This window comes from Petaurus breviceps, unplaced genomic scaffold, assembly GCF_028583685.1.
Source record: "Petaurus breviceps papuanus isolate PSGF00001 unplaced genomic scaffold, PetGlider_PUasm1.0 176, whole genome shotgun sequence".
Lineage (NCBI taxonomy): Eukaryota > Metazoa > Chordata > Mammalia > Diprotodontia > Petauridae > Petaurus > Petaurus breviceps.
Window position 1 is genome coordinate 3514059 of NW_027185771.1, and position 26840 is coordinate 3540898.

The 26840-nt window shown below is 40.5% G+C and overlaps 1 protein-coding gene across 1 annotated transcript in view; it reads right to left on the reverse strand.

Annotated features, from left to right (window-relative positions):
• The window catches only part of TANGO6 (transport and golgi organization 6 homolog), a 205972-nt gene that overhangs the window by 177609 nt on the left and 1523 nt on the right, over nucleotides 1–26840 (reverse strand). Inside the window, exons 2-7 of the mRNA XM_069085484.1 lie at nucleotides 22269–22918; nucleotides 19216–19332; nucleotides 17800–17929; nucleotides 14688–14824; nucleotides 13797–13959; nucleotides 8091–8176 (exon numbers count right to left, since the gene is read on the reverse strand). Of these exons, the coding sequence (XP_068941585.1) occupies nucleotides 8091–8176; nucleotides 13797–13959; nucleotides 14688–14824; nucleotides 17800–17929; nucleotides 19216–19332; nucleotides 22269–22918 (1283 nt within the window). The remainder of the gene's footprint in view (nucleotides 1–8090; nucleotides 8177–13796; nucleotides 13960–14687; nucleotides 14825–17799; nucleotides 17930–19215; nucleotides 19333–22268; nucleotides 22919–26840) is intronic.

The window sequence follows — 26840 nt, forward strand, 5'->3', positions numbered from 1 at the left end:
GAGATTCATTAGTGAATATTGTTTGGGAAAGCCTTCTTGTTCCCTACTAATAACGCCACAAAGGATATCTTCAATTCATGTCAGGATAACAACTCTCAAAGATTTTGGTATGAATAGGACAGAAAGCATATAGGTGAGCAGCTACTTATGCCTTCTTGGTCATCATTTTTTAGTATTGAAAGGGTCTGAGATTTCTTGGCATATTCTGTTCATTGAGATACCTTATATATTAGTCCCTCAACATCCTCCCCATTTTATCTCCTTCATCACAGATGTCTATATATTGACATATTTTCCACCAACAAATGTATATATACCATTAATAATAAGAGGGAATCTTTTTCTTTTTTTTGTTCAATCATTTTCAGTCATGCCTGACTCTTTGTGACTCTATTTGGGGTTTTCTTGGCAAAGATACTTGAGTGCTTTGCCATTTCTTTCTCCAGCTCACTTTACAGATGAGGAGCCTGAGGCAAACAGGGTTAAGTGACTTGCCCAAGGTCACACAGCTAATAAGTGACTAAAGTTTTTTTTTTCTTTTTAATTTTAACCAAATCAAATAAATATACACTGATACTTGGTAGTTTCAATGAGGAAGAGGGAAAAGCTGAACACAGAGAGAAATAAAATCGGTCCCAATCCAGCTGCTCTTTTCATCTCTGCTCTCTCTGGTGCTATTTCTACCTCCTCTATTAATTAGCACATCCTGGATGGTGACATCAGGGTCCAGGTGTGGTGGTTCTACTATCTCCAATGAAGAAACCAGTTTATTAGGGGCAACTAGGTGGTTGCCGGCCCTGGAGTCAGGAGGACCTGAGTTCAAATTCAGCCTCAGGTACTTGACACTTACTAGCCTTGTGACCTTGGGCAAGTCACTTTAACCACAATTGCCTTGCCTTCCCCCCTCAAAAAAAAAATCAAAAGAAAACAGTTTCTTAAAATGGCTTTTGCAAGTCTTTTCCAATTTTCTTTTTTCTGTAGGCCTCCTTCCATAATCATCCTTCAATGGTGTGGGGATGACTTTGCTCAGCTGGATCTCTTGGCAAGCTTTCTTTAAATTGGTTTGGCCTCTACTGCTTCATGAAACAAAACTGTCCATAATCATCCATCAGCCCTCCATGTTAAATTTTTATGAACAAGTTTGTATTTTAACCCAGTGTTGCCTTTGGCAGCTATTCTCTCTCCATGTGGCAAATAGCTCAGATGTGAGATGTCTGACTACTACGTCACTTTCTAAGCTCTTTTGGTCTCCTTGTTGTGGCAGTTAATTTATATTGAATAAACTTCTGGATGAAATTACTGTAGTCAGTGCTGAAGTCATTTCTGTTGAAATGGCTTTCTCATTTTTTATTTCTAATACTCACTGAAATAATTCAGGGTTAAGTGGTTCCAAAAAGACACTCTCTTTTTTCTCATACTTATTTTTTCTTATTTCTTACTAATTCTGATCTCAGTTCTGACAAGGTAGCTGACTGGTCTGACTTTATACCGACAGCTGACTCTGGGATTTAATTCCCACATCACTAACGAGTCGTCTTCTCTTTGTTAAAATAGAATCCACTTTATTTTTTATGATATTATTGGGTGCTTGTCACATCCAACACCTACCAGTACCTCCCCCAAAAAAAACCCATCCATGACATAGAGGCCTGAGGTTTCCACGTCATCTACAGGTCTTTGGTTTCTCTTGTGCTTTCTTCCTCAACCTTGTTTTCACTCATTTTCCTCCACCTTTCACTTTTTTAAAATCTTTGCATTGAAATCGCCTGGTATAACATTGTATGTTGATTTGATATTATAAAGTTCATGAGAAATCAGCTTTATTATTATTATTATTGATGGTGGAATTGTTGATTCACCAACGACAATCTGGCAACACATGAAAAGAATCACAAAGCTGACTGTACTCTGACCTAGCAATACCATTGCTTTAAGACTTGATCTTAAAGATAACATTAAATAAAAGGAAAAAAAGATCCTAGTTATACCAAAATATTTTTAGCCTTATTTGCAAAAACAAAGACCCTGAAACAACCTATACATCCAAAAAAGAGCAAGGACGGTATAGATTATGGTATATTAATAAGATGGAATATTATGATGCTGTAAAAAAAATGTAGTACATGAATTCCATATGTAAAATAATATTGACCAGGCAATCAAGAACAATATGCATTAATGATACACACACACAAGCAATGGAGTTTTTTAGGTACACAGAGATTCAGGAAGGGCCACAGAACAGTGGGCTTTTTTTTTTAATTTTGGAAAGTGTATGTAATAATCTGGTTTTATGACTATTTAGTCTCTCTATATAAATGGTTCAAATTTGGGGGTTTGGGTTGGAAATTTGCTCTATATTTATTTTGATTACTGTTTTATTGGTGTTTGATACAAAAGCAGAGTTAAAGTAACAATAATGGATAAAAAGACCCAATTCCTATGTTCTAAGAGGTACACAGAAAACCACAGTTGGAAACGATACCACCACATCCTCACAATCATCTCTCTCAAATCAAATGCCTCTCCCTGTCTCAGAGTTGCTAGACCAATTCTACCCTCTGAGATGCTTTTCTGATTTCCTGTCTCTGAAGCCACGCTCTATAATTCAGTATTAGCAAACGATGAGCAGAGACAATGTGTTCTTTCTTGCAGCATTTTGCACGATATTTACCTTTTTCTCCAACATAAACTCTCCCTCTGTTTTCTCAAGGCAGCAGAGCTGCCAAAACCCTGTCGAAGGAATAATTACTCGTCCCCACTTCCTTCCTGGTTTTGTTACATTCCAGACCCTTTGTGCTACCAAGTGTTTCCACAGCCAGCTAAGAGCTGGGCTGGTTTAAGATGCAATCACTGGAGGAGGTAGTGATCCTTTCTTCTTCACACGTGCCAAAGGGCACCAGGAGGCCCTCAGCACTCACCTAAAGGGCAGCGGCTCCTTTATCCTGCATCTTTTTCACTCAATCTACCTTCCTCCAAAGGGGCAGCTGAGGCATTTCGATCAGGTTTAAGCTGAGACTCTTTGTATACAATGAAGGGGGGGATGGACAAGAATGAGGTCTCTTCCACCTTGAAATCCCATGAATCTTAGCTATATTACTTTGCTGGCAGGAATTTTTCATCTATTTTTTTTGTCAATTCAGAACCCTATGTTGAAAGTGATTCATCATAAGCCTGGATGTACGGGAGACACCTATATATAACCCTTCTAGAAGCCCCTGGGCCTCTGGATCTTGAAAATACTAATTTTCTAGACTTGTAATTATAATTCTTTAAATCTCCACATTCCAAAAGATCCAAGACCTCTAGATCCTGATGACATAGCCCACCATTTTAAGGTGACTTTTTACATTTATGGCTTAGTTAGAGTCTTTCTCTGAGATTAGGTTACTTAAATTCTCTATTTCTTGTTGTTTTAATGAGGGTTGTTTATATTTTTGTGAATATTCGTCCATTTCGTTAAGTGACAGTTTTGTTGGCATATAAATGGGCAAAATTGTTTCTAATAACTTCCCTGATTTTCTTTTTGTTAACTATTTTTGACAACTGGTAATCTGATTTTCTTCCTTTAAAAAAAAAATCAAATTTGGTAATGGTTTATTTCATTATTATTTTTTAAATAGTTCTAACTTTTATCAGTTCAATGGCTTTTTTGTTTTTGATTTTGTTTATATCTCTTATCTTCGGAACTTCTGTTTTTGTATTTGGTTGTGATTTTAAATTACAGTTATGCTTTCCACATCCTGGGGGTTTAGGGTGTGGGGCCCCCATGACCTGATAAAATCCACATAAAATTTTTTGGCCCTCCCTTTGTACCAAAGAAGTCTGAATTATTATGGTATTAAATGATAAAATGTGTTGATATTATACCATAATTTATATATATTTTAAGCATTTCTGAGTTTCTAAACTTTTTCTGTGTCACTTCCTGGCATTTGCGAGTCATCTGTAGCTTCTGAAAAATTCCTAAAAAATTCCCATTTAATTTCTTATGCTGACCCATGATATACTGAAATCACAATGGGGAAGTTATAATGTGTAAGGGATAACTGTAGTTTTTTTAGTGGCATGAACAATTCAAAGATCTATTTTTTCTCTTTTGTTGATGAATCAGTTTGATATGAATTTTCCCCAAAGATATTTGTCTACTTCCCCCAAATTTTGATGGGTTGTCTTGCTCTTGTCATTTCTTTGATAAAATTACTTATTATTTCTATGATTTGTTCTCTGACCTACATATTATTCAGGATATTTTTCTGGTCTCCATTTACATTTGAAAACTTTCTTCAAATGCCTTTATTGATTACTTTTATTGCATTATGCTAAATAAAAACATGTTTAGTATTTCTACTTTTCTATTTTATTTATGAGTTTTCCTGAATGCAATTTTTATAAAGCTGCCATGCATAGCAGAGGGATATCTATACTCTTTTCAATTTCCAGTCAGTGATCACCAGGGATCTAAAATATTTAATTTTATAAAATTCTATTCAAGTCCCAACTTCTTCCTTGTTTATCTTTTTGTTGGGTTTGTGTGGATCTGAAGGGGATGCAATAAGGTCTCCTGATACTCTAGTTTTGCTCTGTCTTTTCTCCTGTCACTTGACAAGCCTTTTCTGTAAGCACTGCTATTCAGTGCATGTCCTGCGTTAAGCATCCTCAGTATCTATCCATGGTGCTCTTAAGCATAATGGAGTATCCCCGGCTTATCTCTTTTAAATATGAATATTTATAGCATTCCTGCTTTTGTAATTTGTCCGAGGAATAAGAAGTTCTGCTGCAACTCCTCATTTGAATTCTGCATGAATCTTTATGTTCCAAATGTGTTTCTTGTAAACAACATGTTGCTGTCTTCTGCTTTCTTAACTGTTCTTCTACTCTATTTAATCGATAAGTTCAATTCAATTGCAGTTATTACTATTAATAGTCTTATTCTTACTATAATAATTTTATATTAATGAATATATATTACTACTTAATATTACTATTAGCAGGCAGCAAATTCCCTTATAATTTTTCCCCTCTTTTCCCTTACCTCTCTCTTGGTAAAAAAGGAAGACGGGGAAAGAAAAGCAATAAGATCCATATGAGCAGTCTATAAACGAAGTAGTCTGATCTCTTTCCTCTGCCTCTCTTTTCTTTTCTTCATCCAGCCAAGATAACAATGACTTATTCTTACATTTTAAATCTCCCCTTTGTGGTACACATTTCAAAACTGAAGTTTATTTTGCTTGTGAGTATTCATTCCCAACCATACCCTTCCTCTCCAACACTGTCCTCCCTGTTGAGTTTAATGTATTTCTAAAATTGTGTGTGTATGTGTGCACATGCATACGCACCCATGTGTGTTTTCAATCCTCCTTTATCCAGTTCAGATAAGACTGAGGCTCATGAGATGCCAGATGCCCTCCCACCCTCCTCTGTGTATGTGTATGTATGTATGTATGTATGTGTGTGTATATATACATATACATACTAATATTCTGCACTCCAATCATGAGAAATAATAAGTTCCTTCCCTTCTTCATTTTCTTCTCTAGCATATTCCATTTTCTCTTCCTTTTCTTTCCTCTTTTAAAACTAAAACAAGGAACAGAACCTCCCCCTCACCCCCCAGGTCCTGTGTTTGCCTTTACTCCTTCTGTGACTCTTGAAGACAGTGGGATTCTGAAGGGACCCTAGTATCTTCTCCCCCCTATTAGAAGGTAAGTGCTTAACCCTCATTTACCTACTTCTAAATGCTCAGATGTTTTTACATTTCCATGTTTCTCTTGTCTCCTGTGTTTTCATTTGAAAGATTCTATCTAGCTCTGGTCTTTTCATCAGGAATGCTTGAAAGTACTTTATCTATTAATAGATACATCATCCCCTATAGGATCATACCAAGTTCTGCAGTGCCTATTATCCTTGGTTGTGCCAAGAACTGTTATAATTGTTTATTATTATGGTGTTATAGGTGTTATCGTTAACTTAGCATTCACAGAAAATTCTTAATCTTTTGGGGGATAATACTAAAACATCTTTTTTCTGTTAGAGGTGATAGCTGCCAGGTCCTGGGTGATCCTGACTGTGGTTCTTTGGTATATGAACCTGGCTATTTGTATTTTTATTTGACCTGGAAGCTCTGAAGTTTTGCTGACATTCCTGGATATTCTCAATTTGAGTTTTTTGGTGTTGTTTTGTTTTGTTTTCAGATGACTGGCAGATTCTTTCTACTTTTACTTTGCCCTCTGATTACAACAGATGTGGGCAGTTTTCTTTTATGATGTCTTAAAATATGGAATCTGTGTTTTCTATTTGGTGATGATTTTCAGGCAGTCCAGTGATACTTAAAGGATCTGTCCGATTCTGTATCAGTTGTTTTTGATAACAAATACCTTATAGATTCTAATTCTGAGTCTATTTAAACTGGCTTAACTGATATGTTGGCTAATTTTACTAAACTGCCTTTTCTTCCCTCTCTTTCTTCTTCAGATTTTATTGCAAAGGGTCACTTTCCAAGAAGGAAAAGGGGGGTCTTATTCAGAAATTAAAGTGATGTAATAAACAGAACATTTTTTTTCTTTACTGAATTTATGACTCCATCAGTTCCAGGTGCTCCTGGAAAAGATATTTCTGTGCCAATGCAGACTAGCACTTGCCTGCTACTTTTAGTTTTAAAAGGAGAGTTACAAAGCCAGGACATGAACCTAGGTCTTCCTGACTCCTAGGCCAGCTCTCCATCCACTACAAAAATGCTGCCCCCCCCCAACAACAAATATCAATAAAAATTGAGAAGAAAATAACTTGGTTTCTAATCAACTAATCCAATTCTCATGGTTTCTGTCATCCATTCTCTTCCTTCTAGCACAGGGCCACCAACCCAGTGCAGACTCTCATTATACCTCATCTGGACTCTTGTAATCACCTCCTATTTGGCTTTAAGTCCCAGGAGAAGGTTCCTATCCGCAACTGCCAAAGTGACCTCCTTAAATCACAGTCACAGGGTCTAACTCTGCCACCACCCTGCTCCATAAGTTCCTGTGGCCTCTTATTACCTCTAGAATCAAATACAAATGTCTCCTTCTTGATATTTAATCTCCTGAACAACATGGTTCCAATTTGCCATTCCAGGCTTCAATAAAACTTCCTGAAATGTGGATTCTCAAAATTCAAGAGCTTATTTTCAAACTTCATTCACAATGTACTCTAAGAGAATACAAAGGAGACTTCAACAACAATGAAAATGCCTCTCGCAAATCCTTTAAGATGGTCATGTAAGAGAAAGCCATATTCCAAAAACCAGACTTCAAGACAGAATCCGAGTGTGCATGTCACTGAAAGTACTTTAATCAATGTTGTGAGCCTGCCTTAGTAGTGGAAAAAGGAAAAAACAGTACTAAAACAGGCATGTCTTAATTATGTCACTAAAAAGGACAGTTTCACAGTGTTCATGCCTCAGAGGCAGTTTGGCATTTAGATGTGGCAACCTTGATTCTTATGGTCCCAAGAAAAAAGGGAAAATTATTTACTTGAAAGACCACACCCACATTTGTAGTTCTAAGCATCAGATGAAGAAATTCAGTTGAGGTATAATTTGATGTAATGAAAAGAACACAGAACAAGGTAGAGAGCTGAAATTCTGACTCTGACCCCAGTTACATGACTTTGGGAGATTGAGGGTGGGGGACTGGGAAGAAAAGGGAATTAGCATTTATATGATGCCTACTATGTGCCAGGCATTGTGGTAAGTTCTTGTTGCAAATATCTCATTTGATCCTCACAATAACCTTATAAAGTAGGTGCCATTATAACTCCCACTTTACAGCTGAGGAAACTGAGGCAAACAGAGGTTAAGTGACTTTCCCAGGGTTATACTGCTAGTTCATGACTGGACTCAGGATTTCCAGATTCTAGGACCAGTGTTCTAGCCACTGCACCATCTACTTGGCTTGCAAGGGCAACTAACAAGCCCTCTGAATCTCAGTTTCTTCATCTGTAAAACAGGCATAAACATACTTAGAGTACCTACTTCACCAGGCGGAAAAGAGAGAATTTTGCAAACCTTAAAGTGCTATCCAAAAACGAACTATTATTATGAAATCACTTGCCTTAAACACATCTTCCAGACAGCGGCTGAGTTCTTCCTCCTTCACCACGACGGCTCCGGGAGGTAATTCCTGCTTGGACGATACCTCTAGAGAACATAAAATGGGGAAATAAAGACTCCATAACTCATGAATTAAGAACTTCGCTGACAAAAGCAATTCTAAACAGTACCCAGGATTTGATATAACACAAGAACATAAATTACTGGGGGAAGGCCCTGCTGGTTGAGAAGAACTAGTTGTTAAGAAAACTGTAACATCATTCATTCATTCATTTATTTATTTTTAAGGCATTTGGGGTTAAGTAACTTGTTCAAGGTTACACAGCCAGTTTATTATTATTTTTGTGTGGGTGCCAAGTATCAGAGACCGGAACCGATCTCAGGTCTCCCGACACTGGGGCTGGTGCTCTTACTCACTGCACCACCTGGCCGTCCCTAAGCAATTGGGGTTAAGTAAGTTGCTCAAGGTTACACGGCCAGTTTATTATTATTTTTGTGTGGATGCCAAGTATTAGAGACCGGAACCAATCTCAGGTCTCCCAAAACTGGGGCTGGTGCTCTTACTCACTGCGCCACCTAGCCGTCCCTAAACAATTGGGGTTAAGTAACTTGCTCAAGGTTACACGGCCAGTTATTTTGTGTGGGTGTTAAGTATCTAAGCCTGGAACTGAACCCAGGTCTCCCGACTCTGGGGCCGGCGCTCTTACTCACTGAGCCACCTGGCCGCCCCAACATCATTTAATAGAAAGGGATTAGGACCAATATCTCAAGAGCTCCCCATGGGGAAAGGACCTGAATATAAAAGGCCACATATTATTTAAAAAAAAAAAGAGAGAGAGAGAGTACAAGATTAGGTGCCTCTCAGAACTACAGACAGAATTCTTAACCAAAAAAGGTATAAAGGAATATCATATTCATGTTCTTTCCCCCAAAAAACAATCTTCTCCCAAACATTTCTCCCCCAAGCACACAAGGTCCACCACTTCCGGGTCTAAAAATCGCTTTTGTTTTTGTCTCCCCAGCCGTAGCATGGTGCCTGACCCTGACCTGAATGCTTGCTGATTCACTGACATCATAAAACACAGAAGAGACCATTTCAGTTACCTCAAGTTAAAGTTTTACTTTAATGTTTCTGATAAAAGTCCAGCATCTTAGCTATAGAGGGAGTTGACACAAACATAAGAAGACCAAAAGCCATTTCCCAATAAATAGGTGATCAAAAGACATGAACAGTTCTGAAAAGGACTGCAAACACATTGTGTAAAAACAGGTTCCAAAGCACTAATAAAAAGAGAAATGCAAATTAAAACAATATGAAGTTTCACCTTGCACTATTCAAATTGGTAGAGATGCCCCCAAAACCCCATCAACAGTCATGGCAGAGAAGCTGTGGGACGAATAGCACCTTAACACAATGTGGGGAGAGCAAAGAATTGGTCTGTTAGACCAAGTTATGCAAGGAAAGTGACTAAGCTGTTGATTGACACACTTGACCCAGAGATCCCACTTGCAGGCATAAACACCAATGAACTAAAAAACATAAAGAAAGGCCCAATGTAATCACAGCTGCACTTTTAAGTAGCAGCAAATAACTGGAAACAAGTTGGGAGTCCACTGATGGGGGAATTGTTGCACAAAAGATGGTCTGTGATTGTAATGGAATATTATGGTGTTGTAAGAAATGGGGAATATCAGAATTCAGAGAAAGACAAGGAAGACAAATATGAAGTGATGCAGAGCGAGATGAGCTGAGTCAGAACAACACTCACAAAGGCTACAGACACATACATGAAAAGATCACTAAAAGGAACTGGACTGGGAAGAGCTGAAGACCCACTACGGTCAAATGTCTTTTGCCCCAAAGACCCACGCAGACAAAAATAAGTAGAGCTGTTCTTTTAGTTAAAGAACTAGAAGTGAAGGGGGAGGCACAGTAAATGGAGAAAGGCTGAACAAAAATAACGGACTAAGAGCTGTACCATAAGAAATGACAAAAGAGATGATTTCAGAGGAGCCTGGGAAGTCAATAAAGGAACTGATGAAAGGTGGAGTGAGCAGAACTGGGAGAACAATTTATCCAATAACAAGATTGTTATTAAAAAAAAAATTTGAAAGATTTAGGAATGCTGATCAGTGCAATGACCAACTAAGACTCCCAAGGGAGCGAAGGCAGGGAGCAAGCATTTGTTAGATGTACATTACACTGCCCGGCTCTGCACTAAGCACTTCCACAGATAGCACGTTTCATTATTGTCTTCATGAGGACTGATCGTGAAGCATGTGAAGCATGCTGCTCATGTCCTGATTAACTCAAGGTGTAAGATGATACCTGCCTTCTGGAGGGCAACCATATGGATCTGTGCTCATGTTTAATAAGGACCAAATTTGTCTTTTGTTTTATTTGAGGGAGGGTAAAGAATTTAAAAATAAGTATGTGTATGATATGTGTGTGTCTGTGTATGCATGTTAGTGTATATGTGTGTGTGTACACACACACACACAGGATTAGGAAGAGAAAATGTTGCACGCCCTGTCAAACATAATCACTGTATCAATTATTTTTGCTTAATATTTTTCTTTTGTTATAAGGGAGGGTTCATTCCAGGCGATGGAGTTTGGAGTTGGAGGGAGGTATATCTAGGAATGACTGAAGTTAAAACAAAAGACCTATTTTTGAAAAATAACAGGGATTAGGAACTTCTTCTCCCCAAGAAAGCCCTACTACAACCACAGTAAGCAGCAGTCAAAATAAGCCAGTCTCCATGATCACTATTCTCCAAAATGATAGCACTCAGAAGAATCTGAGCTGACAGCCTGATGTTCCTAAAAGTCAAAGCATATATTAATAACGTAAAGTCCTGCTCATAACTAAACTTTACCTTTCTCATAGTGATAATGAGTTTGCACTAAGTCAAGTGACACTTTTCCTTAGTCACCCGTGTAAGCAACAGCATCAACAGTGACACGAGGCCTGTGACTGTGGAAAAGAATGAAACCAAAAGAGCCCAGTTTGGCCTCACACCCGCTGAGCTAATCTTTAGGTGCTCACAGGCCGTGGCGGCAGCAGCAGCAGCAGGAACTACAGCGACCACCCATTTAGATTTTGCTTTAAGGTTCACGAAGTGCTTTGCTTATGTTAATCTCACTTGATCTTCACAACCACCCTGTAGGGTAGGTGCTACTATTATTGTGATCCTATTAATATTCCCATTTTACAGATGAAGAGCAATTAAATGACGTAAGCAGGGACACATGGCTAATCAGTGTCGAGGCAAGATTTGAACTCAATTCTTCCTTATGCCAAGTCCTGTCTTCCATTCACTGGGTCACCTAACTGACCTTATGCTAAAAAAAATGTTATGGGGTGGCTAGGTGATGCAGTGAATAGAGCACCGGCCCTGGACCTGAGTTTGTCTCAGACACTTAACACTTACTAGCCGTGTGACCTTGGGTAAGTCACTTAACCCCAATTACCCTGCCTTCCCTCCTCAAAACAAAAAAAGATAAAAAATATGTTATTCATTAAGTGAGCACTATAGGCCTATGCTACACAAAAACTAAGAGCCTTGAATTCTTGTTCTGCAAAGAACATTTCTGTTGTCAGTCAGTCATTTCTGACTTTTTATGATTCCATTTGGGGTTTTCTTGGCAAAGATACTGTAGCGGTTTTGCCATTTCCTTCTCTAGCTCATTTGACAGATGAGGAAACAAGCAAATGGGGTAAAGTGACTTCCCCAAGGTCACACAGCCAGTCAGTGTCTGGGACTGAATTTGAACCCAGGACAATGTGTCTTCCTGACTTCAGGTCCAGTGCTCTATACACTGTGCCACTTGTCTGATTTTAGACATTTCACTTCCTTTTAAGTTACTGAAAATTCATATTTTTTTACCCAGAAACTATAACCCAGTCTGAATTATTACAATTCTTTAATCAATGAAGCATGACTGGTTTTACTGATCATCACTGTTAGGCTGCAGATGACTTTGTAAAAAAAACTATTTCATTCAACTGAAATGTCAAATTGTTCCCTCTTCAAACCCCAGAAGCAGATGCTTAGAGATGCTCTCTCCCCCACACCAGGGTCCAGGGTGTAACCTGCTGAAACAGATATTTAATAGCAAGTAAATACATTTCCATAGGAATAACAGAAGAGGAAAGAGACACCAAAGAAACTGTTTAACTGCCTAAATGGTTTTAGGCAGGCTTTAAGTGACTTATGTGAGATGAGTAAGGAGTGGAGAGAAGTGCTGCCCACTTCTCCAAGGATCCAGCACCAACAAGAAGTAAGATGAGGGGGACAAGCCAGACAGATGGGGTCTGCCCACCCAGGGCCAGCCAAGGGCTGAGGGACAGCAGGCCAAGAACTGTTTTTTGTTTAATTTTTTTTTGCTTTTATATTGTATATAGCTTCCAGAACACGGAAAAGTAGCTTTTAAAAAGTTTAATCGTATGCTAATATACACTTTGCAATTATCTGCAAGCTTATTCTATAACTTTGTGCTTTAAGTAAATTTCCTTCCACTGTACAAGTCAGAACGGTCAGACTCCACTGGCGAGGACGTGTAGGATCAGGGGCCTAGGCTGGACTTGCAATGTAAACTCCTTCCACCAAGGCAGCTTAGCACCTTCTCTACAAGCTCAAGTCTTGTGGAGGTGCCCAAAGCATCCCTACAAGGGTATAGGACTTGCCCAGGGTCACAGTGTCTGTGAGTTTTGAATCTAAGCCTCCCTGGTTTCAAAGTCAGCTCTCTATCCACAAGGACAATGCCTCTCAAAGAAACCAAACACGTGAAATGGACTTTAAAACCCCTGGGTGGTTCGAAACTCAATTTAATACATTCTTGAACCACACCATGATAACTAAATTAGGTGGCGCTTTTAGGTTTACAAAGCTCCTTCTGCACAGTAGCCCTGTGGGGTAGGACAAGTATAATTATCTCTATTTTACATTTGCTTGACTGACTTCAAGGCCACTGGAGGATACTCCCACCAAAGCTGCCTCAAGCTAGGGGCCTGTGAAAATCTCCTCATGTCACTCCTCACTGTGCTTAGCCACTGGCTATGGAAAGCTGTGGCAGGACACAGATTTCTACCTCATGATATCAATACTCGACACATACCCCGAAAAGGCCAAAGACAGAGAGGAAAGGTCCCGTGATTTATATTGATAAATACTCACAGCAGCACTTTCTATAGTAGCAAAAAAGTGGGGGAAAAAAATTAAGGAAGCAGCCAAAAAAAAGGTAAGAGACATATATGACGGAGTATTCTTCTTCTTCTCTAAAGAATGATGAATATGAAGAATTCAGATAAATTCGTTAAGCTTTATAAGCAGAGGGATGTAATAAAAAGCAGAATAATTTACATAATGAACAAAGTAATGTAAAGAACAAGAATGCCTGGAACTCTAATCAATGTGGTGACCAACTGTGATCACAGAGGACTGACAATGAAATGTGCTTTCTACCATGTCTGCACTGGGGGACAGATAAGGTCAACTGTTTTTTTTCTTTCCCTCACTGTACTTCTGTGTGACAGATATGGATGCTATTTGGGAGAAGGCAGTGGGAACAAACAGTGATTAAATATATATATACAAGAAACATTTAATCCAAAAAAAGCAAGCTGTGAGGGGCAACTTCCAAGGTGCTGTGCTGTAAGATAAGATGCTCTCCTGGCCAGATAGTCACAGTATGAGTCCTTTACCTGCCGCACTTGAACATCGATGAATTGGCTCTAACATTGGCTGAAGCAAGTGTTTTGTGGCCAATTGAGGATGTTCTCTTGTCATGGTCAAGAAGGTAGTGGTAGCAACTCTCTGAAACTGCCGGGCTGCCAATTTATCCTGAATATGCAACAAATCTAGAATCTGGAAGGGGAAAAAGAGGCATCATTTAAACCAATGAAAAAATTCCAGATCTTCAAGCTGCTAGAGCCTTGGGTAACCAAGGCTGATCAACAGCTAGCAGTGTCACAGAGACTGTTAATAAATGTTTAAGCTCCCAAATTATTTAAGCTGTTAGCCATTATTTAGAAACTGCTAGTTTTATCTTCGTTTTCAAAATACAGGTATATAATTCATACATTTGAAAAATTTGCATCAGGCTTTTCAATTTAGTCTGTAAGCGTACTCTTCAGCAGCTGGGAACCCTGAAGAACAGAGCATCCCAAAAGCACAGCCTCTACAGGGAACCCCAACTGACAGGTCACTGTGGTGTCTTATGACTCCTCAAGCTCATGGGAGATAGCCATGCCATAAGATGGTCACTCTATCTATCTACCGAAATGAAATTTTAATCTCTAGGTTCAAAAGATCAGAAATACGATGACAACTTCCATTTCACATGCAACCCCAAAGAAAAACTAAACAGTCCTTCAAGTATGCCTCACTGGGGGTCCTCCCCTACTGGCCACCCTCCCAGAGGAATCCATTAGACCCCAAAGCACAGGGAGTGCCCTTTCATAACAGACTGATGCATTATCTCTTTTTTTTCCTTTTTTCCCCTACTCCCATCAGAAGATATGCTGGGATGCTCAAAGCTGCTTCCATGAAAAGAGTGGAGAGCCTTCAGGTGGCAAAATGCAACAATGGCTTACCTGAGGGCAGATCTGCTGATAGTAATCTTCTAAGGAAAGGGACTGCTGGGGGCAGGAGGCCAGAACCTTGGCCACGGAGTCACACTTCCTCCAGTCGGCAGCAGCTGCTTCAGCACCAGCACCACCAGCCGCTCCAGCTGTTCCCAATAAATGAAAACATCAAATAAACTCAAGGGATGTACTTAAGATCAAAGAAAGGGAAGAAGAGAACTCTGATATTCACAGGGAAGGTCCCCAGTCATTTATAAAAACATAGAATCTGTTTGCCTAATGAAATGCACGCCAACACTGACTTTTTCCTGTTTCACTGGTCACTCACCCTTCCCAGACTCACAGCAGGGTGAACAGCAGCACATTTGTAACTACTGAATTTCGTGAGTCCTACTCACTCCTGTCAAGTGCAATTTGCTACTCCCATGACCTCTTTGTTATTTAACTACTGAAGAGTTTTTAAAAACCATCAAAAAATTACCTGCTCAACAAAGTATTTAATTTCTACCCATCAAAAATAAAGTAACTAGAGGCGGCTAGATGGCTCAGTGAACAGAGTTCCAGCCCAGGAGTCAGGAGGATCTGAGTTCAAATCCAGCCTCAGACACTTACTAGCCATGTGACCTTGGGCAAGTCACTTAACCCCAATTGTCCTGCATTTCCCCCTCCAAAAAGCAAAAAAAAAAAAAAGGTAATTAAGGAGATTAGTGAAATACAAATATTCACTCAGAAGTCTGAGAACAAAATAGTGTCTTACAGGAATCTTCAAGAGTATGAACTTAGAGAACTGTTTCTTTAGTCGTGAAGTAATGCCATCTTTAGCACCCTTGCATAAATAAAGTGCTTTTTTTTTTCATCAAGAATTTCACAGTTCTTTTGGCATCATGCCCTGGAATGTCTGTGGAATGAATTGCTCTGGTACTGTAAATTATTCGTATCTGCTCACCTATTGCTCAGCAACTATAAGGAGTAGACCCTGCCCCTTTCTTATGTGGACATTTGCATAAAACACAGAGAAAAGCAGCCAGAGGGTTAAAACAAAGAGATCTGAGGCTCTGCAGCAGATGCAGGGAACTGATGAGACTGGAAGAAAGCTGGGATGCCGAGAGCTGATTAGAGAACTCAGTCTACCAGGCTCCTGACTTGCTCTCTTGCACCATCCAAAGCCTGAAGAAGGAGAACTGTCCCACAGGCTTGCTTGTTTCCTGACTGCCCTCTGGGAGGCTCAAAACGAGAAGCTCCAGTGCATACGCTAACTTTGTAGATCCCCAGCTTCAAAGGAGCTGCCTTTCCCAAAAAGGACACTGCATCTGTGCCACACACAGCCCTATACTTTATGAACAGCAGGAGCAAGCACGGGCCACTAGGTGGCACCACAGTGCACAGAGTGCTGAGTCTGGCATCAGGAAGACTCCTCTGTGCATTCAAATTTGGCCTCAGACACTAGCTGTGTGACCCTGGGCAAGTCACTTAACCTTGTTTGCCTTAGTTTCCTCATCCATAAAATGCGCTGGAGAAGGAAACGGCAAACCACTCCTAGTATCTTTGCCAAGGAAACCCCAAATGGGGTCAACGTAAAGTTTAAATTGGACACAACTTAAGAATGACTGAAAAATAACTGAGCAAACAACAGTGGCAAATACAATTATTAAAAGAAGGTTCTATATTTACACTCATATAAACTGTCTCAGTTGAGCCCCACCACAATTGTGAGAAATAGGGCCAGTATTATGATTTCTCTTCCGCGGACACAACAGGTTCAGAGAGGTTAGGTGACTTTATCCAGAGTAACACAGCTAAGAGGTGGCGAAGCTGAGAATCTAATCCAGATTTATTCCCACAACAACCGTGTGCCCCAACAGATCACGTCTAGGATTACTTTAGATTACCAGTGTAAAATGAGCTGTTATGAAACAGGAACTCTCTTTTTTCTTTCGGTCTTTGTCTCAACCTGTGATTCTTCAGGGTGGAAAACTCCCAAAGTACAAAAATACCTTTACCCGCAGAGATCAGCAATCTATAATCAAGCCCTCTGCCTATTTTTGGACTGCCTGAGCTAAGAATGGCTACCACTTTTTTAAATAAAGTTTTATTGTATCTACAATAACAGGCAGGCTGTGGTTTGCCTCCTTCTGCTTATAGACTTGGAAAAGCGCCCGGGACACTGGAAGGTTAAGTGACTTGCCCCTGGTCACACAGATGGTAAATGTGTGCCAAGGACATGAAAATCCAGGTGAACTCCCAACCTGCCTCTTCCTACCCACAAAATACAAAAGCTAATTATTTCAGTTGGTTTTCATGTACTTAATCTAGGTTGTATTGTGTGTTTGTCCTCCATTCCTGAAGGGGACCATGACATCAGGGAAACAATGACATGACTTACAGTTGGCTTTGATTTGAGTGAGGGGGGCTGTGTGAGGTCACCAGCCTCCCTTTCTCCTCCAGAGGCATCTGGGTCCAGTGGCCTGATATTCAGCAGGACGACTAGAGATAGCCCAGGAATGGGAGACCCTGGCCCTTTTAGGCTGAGGTCTAACGATGAATATCAGGCCACTGGACCCAGATGGCTCTGGAGGAGAAAGGAAGGCTGGTGACCTTGCACAGCCCTGCCTCAAATCCAAATCAACTGCAAGTCACATCGTCATCTCCCTGATGTCACGGTCCTCCTTGAGAACAAAGGACAAACACAACCTGTGAGTAATCTGAGCTGCCTGAATGGGAACCCAGACAGTTGGGTAACTCAGCTCATCCTCTCCCTCTTCTCCCCTCCAGAGGAAGGTAAGTTTTGATGGCTGGAAGCTGTCCAGCTAACTTGGGATTTACTGCCTGGATTCCTTCCTCCCTTCCCTTCCTTCCTCTTTTCTCAAAGACCAAACCTTAAACCTATTTCACTCTGGAGCTCATAGACTAGACTACAATAGGTCCCTGCACAAGCGCCACTTAATGGTCGTATTCTGGGCCCTCCTGGCTCAGGGTGAATGTCAATAGTAACTGTTTATCTTTTGACCAGCAACCCTAAGGGTATTCACCTCCCAGTTTGACTTAATCTAAGACCCATGACCTATTCTAAATGTGAACTGAAAAGAAAATGAACACAAAATGGAAATATCTGACTTCTTACCCCCAGCTCCCTCCAGGATGCCCCGGACCACAGCCTGAACACCGTGGGGTCTCATCAACCTTTCTGAAAGCAGTTGTCCACAAAGACGTCGGAGCCAGGCTGGAGTCTGTGTTTTCATGTCTGAGCCTGTCTGAAGGAATGAAGGAAAGAGCTTTAGAATGTCATAAAAGTAACAGTAAGATGTCAAACTTAGAAAATAGTGCGCTGTGTCCATGTGATGACGAGATGTGCAAAGTGTCCCAAAAGTCTTCATGCACCTGTCAGCCTTGACAGCTTGAAAAGCTCAAAGCTGCCTTTGGACTTTGGGACATCTTGAATAAGAAGTAAAGTAACATCCCTTTCTGAAAACAAAAAAAGACCCTTACAGACAGTGAAAGCTTCTCTTTCCTTTTCAAAAGATATGAACAGACAGCTTTCTAAGGAAGAAATCCAAACCAGCAATAACCATATGAAAAAAATGTTCTAAATCATTAGTGATTAGAAAATGATAATTAAAGCAACTCTGAGATTCTACCTCACACCCATCAAATTGGCAAAGATGAAAAAAATAATAAAAGTTGTAAGGGCAGGGGGAAAACAGTACCCTTCACGCACTGTTCATGGAGCTGAGAACTGTTCTATCCATTCTGGAAAACAATTTCAAAAAGAACTCTTTCAGCATCAATTACCTCATTTTTCATCTTCAATTAAACACAAAACCTTGGCCACTAAGCAAAGACGATATCGAATCCAGAAGTAGACTATTCTCTGGGCAAATCTGTAATACCCACCATTTTAATTGCACTCACTTAGATAGACATATCAACATATTTTGGAATTGAAAACAAAGAGTCCTAACCAACTACAACATCCTTCCATTAAATAACACACATTAAATAAAAGAATATTTTTATGGGACTCAAGAAATTAATAAGGAAAAATATCTTGGGCTTATCAGGACCCCTTTTTAAACTTGGAACTGTTTGGCTTATGATGAGAAGGGTGATTTTAATGCAGCCAAATTCCCCATTCGACTGATATCCCCAACATGCTTCCAGAAAAGAACTATTATTTGAAAATAGCTTAACTCTTTGTGTGAAACAGATGATCTAGTTTCAGTGAGAATTAAATATTAAATAAAAATCTTATCAATGGTCCTGATATTCCCCTTGGGAAAAGTTCTCTTATCTACAACACTGTTATTCACCTAAAAGAAGATTCCATTTTAATTAGTTTCAAGTTTCCTGTCCCTTGCTCCTTGGTGGAACAAGTTAAATAAATATCATTAAGTGACCTTGAAGGGTAAGGCATCTCCGCTAAATTATAAATTGTTAAACAAGAGTACTCCAATTATGCAATCTCCTATTAATCACCCACTGGGGAAAAGGCACAGCATGTCCCCATTAATGTGGTTCTCCCAGGCTATAGTCTAAGCACCTGTTGAGGTCCTCCCTGGAGGATAATCAGCTCCCGAACAACCAGGGGTTGGTAGACTTGATCTAAAATGCTCTGCAAGGCTTTTCTGGCTCGGGTCCTCTCTTCTTCCTTTAGACCCTAAAAGACAAAAATCAAGGTTTTCCATACAAAACATCCACTGCTTAGGACCAGAGAATATCAGAGAATAACAGACCATAGCCTGCAATGAGGTGATGTCTCCCCCTAGTGTCTAACTGACCTCACAGCATGGTCAAGCCCTGTTTCAGGTCCACACTCATAGCTTCTCTTCCTACCCCTCTTCCTCTCTTTCCCCCCCCCCCCCCCCCAATCTGGCTGTCCTGTTCTTCTTCCTTCCTATTCTGTCTCTCCCTGGACCCTGCCCCTCTCTCTCCTGACTAACCTGGCCAGCGGTCCTTACAGGTGCCGCATTCCTGCACTGGGGTGCTTAGCCCTGACGCAGGAGGTCCTCTGGGCACTGGGAAGCACAAGAAGGATTTTCAAAATCAGCTCCCAACAGAACTGAGGACAGACTCAGTTCTAGAGATTTAATGAGACAGAGCCACTAAAGATCACAAATGTCCTTATGAAATGTCAGAAGGCAACTTCATGATCTTAGCTAAATGCCTAGGAAGACTAAGCATGAACCTGAGGCCAGGCGTGACAAGTGCATTCACACAGCAGCGAGGGAGAAAGCCTGGAGTCCACATTCTGCCTTCAGACACTACTGTGTGACCCCCATCAAGCAACTTAACCTAACTCAGCTTCTGTCTGTTCTGCTACAAAATGAGGATGATGGTTGCAGCACCTGCCTTACAGGGTGGTTGTAAGGATCGAATGAGCTCTCTGTGAGCCTTGGAGCCCTATATAAGCTGAATTAATATCACATACATTTACTTTTAAACTTTGAATAAGGTTAAAGTCCAGTAAGAGGCACAAGAGCATCTTTAAGAATGGGTTAAAAACAGGTTTAAAATTGTTTATTTAAAAAAATGTCATTGTTTGATGTGTGTGTACATACCTGTGCTTGGTAAATAGATTGTAAGCTACTTGAGAGTACAAACTGTAGCTTACACTAGGCCATAGTGTCCCCCACCCCTGGCTTACACCATTTCTTTATTCCTCGTGGCTCCAGAAGCAGTACTAAGTATGCAGAAGGGGGATGAATGAACATTGGCTGACTGGCTGATTGCAAGAAACCGGAAGATTCCAAAGAACATCCTGCATTAGTCATTGCCACATAGGGTCATCAAGATGACAGAAACCTACTGTGGCATCACTAGCTAGGTATATTAGAAAGACGGGATCTTTTAGTTCATAAAAGGAACAGGCCAACGACTAGCACCTGGAAATTTCTGTAAGAGGATCCATTTCTCTTAAGTACTTGTTCTGTTTTGTTTTTAAAATTTCAGAGCAGTGCAACTGAGCTGGGAGAGTATTCTAAGATTTCATAAGACATTGTTGGTCCTTGCCCAGGAGATATACTTTAAAATGATTCTATTTCTTTAACTTATTATCCATGTAATGCACTTTCCCTTTCTTATGTGGACATTTTATTTACTGAAGGAGGTTAAAAAAAAAGTCATTTATATGAGAAATAGAGAAAGGAGCTTGAGGAGAATAAGAGAGTTCTCAAAGAACCTGAGAGGAAAGCTGCCCTTCAGACTATTTTAAGGAAAAATAAAGAAGGTTCTGAGACCAGGTGCAAACACATTCCTCATGGCGAGAGGACTGACTGGCTGTAAAGATGGCGGCAGTGCTACATTTCCCAGTAGCTAATTCACATATGGCCATTTTTAGGACTTGGAAGTTTATTTCTGGGAAATGATTCAAAAAGCTATTTTAGGATTATGGAACTACTGTACCTTCACTGTTTGTACCATGCCTGGCAGAACTGTGGATTTGGTGTTCTCAACCTAAGCTAGAGGAATGCATGAGAAGGCTAAGAAGCCATGATTGAAGCTGATCATATAAGGAAGACACAGAAGCCAGAAGATGGAAGACCAGACACATTGCCCAATGGAAGGGAGAAGCTGACAGAAGCTGAGCCCAGGTGAGATGGGTTGACTAGAGACACACTTTTGATGCTGGGAGCTGATTAAAGAAAGCAGCATCCTGGTGCCAGTGGAAGAGCTGGGTAAAGAAAGATAGACTAGCTCCTTAGCTCCACTGTGAACTTGAGAGAGGAGAAAATACCTCCAAGTCCAGAGACAACAGGCCTCTGGAGATTCCAGGTGTAAAGGGAACTACACTTCATTTAAAGAGTGTCACCATGGGATGGCTAGGTGGTGCAGTAAATAGAGCACTGGCCCTGGAGTCAGGAGGACCTGAGTTCAAATCCGGCCTCAGGCACTTAACACAAAAACTAGCTGTGTGGCCCTGGGCAAGTCACTTAACCCCAATTGCCCTCCCCCCCCCAAAAAAAAGAGTGTCACCCTGCTTCTATACTAAGCCAGGGTAGCAGACTAGGGAAGCTGCCCAGGGGTTGCAGAGAGGTGGTTGTGAACAGCAGGAGAACAAAGAGGCTCAGGGGAGGGGCAGCAGTGTAGACTGCTCCCTAAAAAGGTGACAGAACAAATCGTCATAAGCTGCCCACAGCCACATGGACTTTTCTCCTCCTATGCCTCACTGCTAGCTTTCTACACATTTGTATCCACTCTCTAGCCCAGAGACACTGAATTGGTGGGAGAATATGACTCAGGTTTACAGTGTGTGTTTTGATTATTATCAAATTTCTTCTATTTAGTAAATGTTATAATAAAATTTTCCTTTCTCATTTAATAAATGTTTCACAATTAAGAGTTAATGCCATCATTGTGACTGATTTGTATAAATCAATGGGGATCATGCAGTATCATTGTGTGTCTACAAACATATACTCCTACAACTCTGAGCATGCTGGCCATGGCTGGTCTACCTCTCAGAGACACTTCCAGACCTGCCATCAAGGGTGCAAGCTGGGGTGAGTGACAGAAGAAGGTAGGACCGGGTGCCATGTTGGTGTCCCCAGACACTTCCCCCCCCACACACACATACCATGTTCTTTATATACTCACTTCTTGCAGAGGCTTTGCTGGTTCATCTTTTCTTTTCATGGGGCAGAATCCTAGCTGGCAGAGCCCGGCTGCAATGTCTCCAAAATGGCGACCAAGAATCAGGCTGCCCAGAGCTGTGTGCTTTGCGATATCCAGCAGGACAATACAACTGGTGTATAATCTATGAATCACACTGGGGGCAGCAGTAAAAGAGACGACATCCTGAATGACAGCACCAAACTCCGTCCGGCATCGCAGGGGTATCCCAACACCAGACAGAAGAAAGGGACAAATGCCCAAGGTAACCACAAACTGCAAGGCTGACTGGACAGTTTTCTGCTGAGAGATGCTGAGTGTATCAGGACTTAAGACAGGTGCAGCTTCTGCAGTTCTAGGATTTGGCTCCGGAGGATGGAAGTTAGCAGCCAGCAGGACCATGCTTTGTTTCAGACACAACAACAACACTAAAAGCTGAGAAGTAAAACTCCAGGTAACGTCCAGAGAGTTCTGCAGCCATTCTGCCCTGGTAGTAATTTCTTCTCGCAAATTCTTCAGTTTCTCCCACTGAGGATCCTCCTCAAACTTTTTATCCAAAGCCAACAAATTAGATTTTAACCTATCCAACAGAACAACATCCTGTTTTTCGATCTGTAGCGAACTGGAATCTGATCCTTTAAAAGAAAGGGAGGGAAGGAAAATTACACATGGAACAGAAGACTGCCCTTTAAGCATAACAAACTTTGGGGACTTAAATTGTAAACCCATAGAAGAAATATACAAACAATACTATTTATAAGATTTAAGATTAAGATGATGTTTGGAAAAAAAAAAAAGATGATGTTTGGGCACAAGGGGACTAATTTAATACCACTAAAAAAAACCACACACACACACACAAACCCACCAAAAACTAAAGTTTTTCATGGCCCACCAAGAAAACTCAACATTAAAATGGGTTTTTCTGCCCTCTGCTGGTAATGGGAGATGAAAATCTTTTTGAAGATAAACACAGGTATTCTTTTAATGAATAGCAATCTTTATCTTTTAGGATAGACTAAAGAGCTGGAAAGAACCTTAGAAATAATCTCATCCAGTTACATCATTCTACAACTGAGGAAACTGAGGCCCAGAATAGTGAAATAATTTGCTCTGGATTATATGGAACCATGAGGATGAAACTATTCTGTAAGTATAAAGTTAATATGTATACTTGGTGACACTGAATAGTAGATTTCCTGGCAGGGTGGAGTAGGGAAGAACAAAAACTCAAAAAGTTAGAAATAGTTATGAAACATTATTATTTATAGATGATGTAGGAGACTATCACTTTAATTAAAAATGACAGCCAATAGAAGAAATGATGAGGGGGATAGTTTCAGAAAAACCTAGGAAGACTTATATGAACTGATACAAAGTAAAGTGAGCCAAACCAGAACACTGTATACAATAACAGTAATATTATAACCATGACCAACTGTGAAAGACTTAGCTACTGCTATACAATGTCTTGTACAACGGTCCAAGACAATTCAAAAGGACCCATACTATTTATTTCCAGAGAGAGAGAGAGAACTAATTAACTCTGAGTACAGATTGAACCATACTTTTTCACTTTTTGTCTTTTTTTTTTTTTGCAACATGGAAAATATGGAAAGATGTTTTGCATGACTTCACATGTATAACTGATATCATATTGTGTGCATTCTGAATGGGTGAGGGAGTGACTGGATGCAGAGAATTTGAAACTAAAATTTTTCAAAAATGAATGTTAAATATTTGCACAAATAAAATCAAGGCAGCCAAAATTAGAAAGGAAAACTGGGGGAAATTTTTTTTACAACAAGTTTCTCTGATAAAGGCCTCATTTCTCAAATATAGAAAGAATTGAGCAAATTTATAAGAAAGCTAGTCATTCCTCAATCGGACAAGGTGCAAATGTTTTTCATGACTACACATGTATAATCTATTTCAAATTGATTGCCTATTCAGGAAGAGAGAAGAGGACAGAGAGGGAGGGAGAGAATTTGGAACTCGAAATTTTAAAAAACAAATGTTAGAAATTTTTGTTTACATATAATTGAAAAAAAATGAATGTTAAAAATAAATAAAATATAATTATAAAAAAAGAATGATAGCCAAATTGGGAATGAATCGCTCTTGACTTTGGAGCTTCCTGGGAAGACTGTTACATAAACAACTCAAATTTCCACAAACACACCACTGAAATGCCCGAACAGCTTTAGATTCCACTTAATACAATCCAGAGAAACCAAGTCTTTGAGCACAAAACAGTTTTTCATATCTGTTTTTATGGATGAGAATCATGGAAATAAGAGAAGAATAAGATGGAGTTGATTCTCCAGTGGGATGTTAAGCTGCTTGAGAACAGGAATAGTTTAGGTTTTGTCTTTATATTCAGAGCCCTTAGACCCGTGCCGGCTTTGCAGACACCCCCAATTTGTGGCAGCGAGGTGGTGCAGAGGATAGAATGACTGGCCTGGAGTCAGAAGACTCATCCTCCTGAGTTCAAATCTGGCCTCAGACACTTAGTAGCTGTGTGACTCTGGGCAAGCCACTTAACTCTATTTGCCTCAGTTTCCTCATCTGTAAAATGAGCTGGAGAAGGAAATGGCAAACCCCTCCAGTATCTGCCAAGAAAGCCCCCAACGGGGTCACAAAAAGTCGGAAACAACTGAAAGGCCTGAACAATAACTTCAAGTCCGTCCTCAGTCTCTGACTGTTTTTTGTCTCCTACCCTTCCTACTCCTCTTCCCTAAAAGGGCATAAGCCCCGAGGTTCTGTCCTCAACAATTTGCTTTGGTCTTTATAAACTCCTTCCTTCTGGAAATCTCATGGCTTAATTATATTTCCTAATTTACAAAATGAGTGTCATGGCCTTAGAATTTAGAGATGAAAACAGAACCCAGAGATTGGTCAAACCCCCTCATTTTACAGGTAAGGAAGCTGGGGCCCAGAGAAGTTAATGAGGGCTGGGGAGATGATTTCTAAGGTCCCTTCCAAGCCTAAAAGCCTGTAACTATCAGGTCTTTGCAGAAAAGCCCCTAACCATGGTCCTGATTTTCTTGCTGACTTCTCTTCCCCACACTCTAACTGCCTGCTAGACATTTCCACTCTGAATTCAATTCAAAGTGTCTAAAATGAACCCTCCTCCTCTAAATTAGCTCTCCCTCCCCTGTTTCAGTCAACAATGTCACTATTATCCTAGCCTCTACACTGCACGATGTCTGATTCCCAGGAGGAAATCTTTGTGCCCCCCAGCACCTAGCCAAGCAGGCAGCAAATGAAGGTTTGTGGAGGGAGGCCCCACTTACACTATCATTCTCCTGACTGACCCTTTCTTTCCATTCCCACTGTCCCTACTCTAGCTAAAACTTCAAGCAAGGATAACTGAACTAACTTCTCATCTGCTCTCATGGGATTAAAGATTAAGGACCTCAGAGACCATCTGGTCCAGGGGTGGGGAACCCATGGCCTCGAGGACACATGTGAAGGGCCACACTTGAGGACCCAAAGAGCCACATGTGGCCTCGGGGTTAAAGGTTCTCCACCCCTGAAGTCCAAAGTCCAACACCTTTGTTTTAAAAGAGGAGGAAACTGAGGTCAAGAAAGGCTGGGAGATTTGCCTAAAGTTACAAAATCAGTAAAGTTTCAGAACAGTACTCACACAACGCCTTAAGCCTCTTTTGCTTCTAAATCATACTACAAATCCTTTTTGGATAAGGCTTCCTGTGGGGAGAGGACCTAAGATACTATTGGCACACTCCTGGCGAGAAAACTTCCTCCACCAACGCAGATTGGTCTCCAATGCACTGGAGATAGGTTAATGTGCCTGGGAGGCCCATTAACTCCCAGAACCAGATTTAAATGTAATTAAGAAATATTTATGGGGAGGGGGAAGGAGGGAGGAGAGAATTTAGAACTCAAAATCGTATAAAAATGAATGCTGAAAACTAAAAACAAATTTTTAAAAAATAAAAAAATACTTAACAAAACAGATAGAAATACAACAGAAGATGATGCGGTTTTCTAAGTCGATATGTGGCCTGCAGGGATCCCTATGTATTTAGCAACCCCTTTCACTCTGTGTTTGACACCATCCGCTTGGAGTATTTAGAGGTTAAATGACCATCCTATGTCACACAGCCACCGTCACAGGCAAAACGAGAATGCAGGTCTTTATACCTGCATACAACACCTGGTCCTTATCCACTCTATGCCAAACTACTGGCTTAATCTTCCTAAAATACTACTTTGAGCATCACTTCCCTACTCAAAAACCCTCAATGGCTTCCCAGTGCCTACAAGCAAAACCATTATACTTCAATGTAAGTGTCCACACTTATCACCAATAACTCCTCTTCCCAAACTCCCTCCCCCAACACCGCATTAAACTGGCTTGTATACAGTGCCCTCATTCAACAAAATTTTATTCAGCAACAGACATACCCGTTTATTAAGCACCTACTATGTGCCAGGTAACCGTGCTAAGACACCCTCTCTGTCTCTCTTTCGCTTAAGTACCTACTATGTCCTAGGGACCCTGCTAAGACTCTCTCCCAGCACCTACTATGT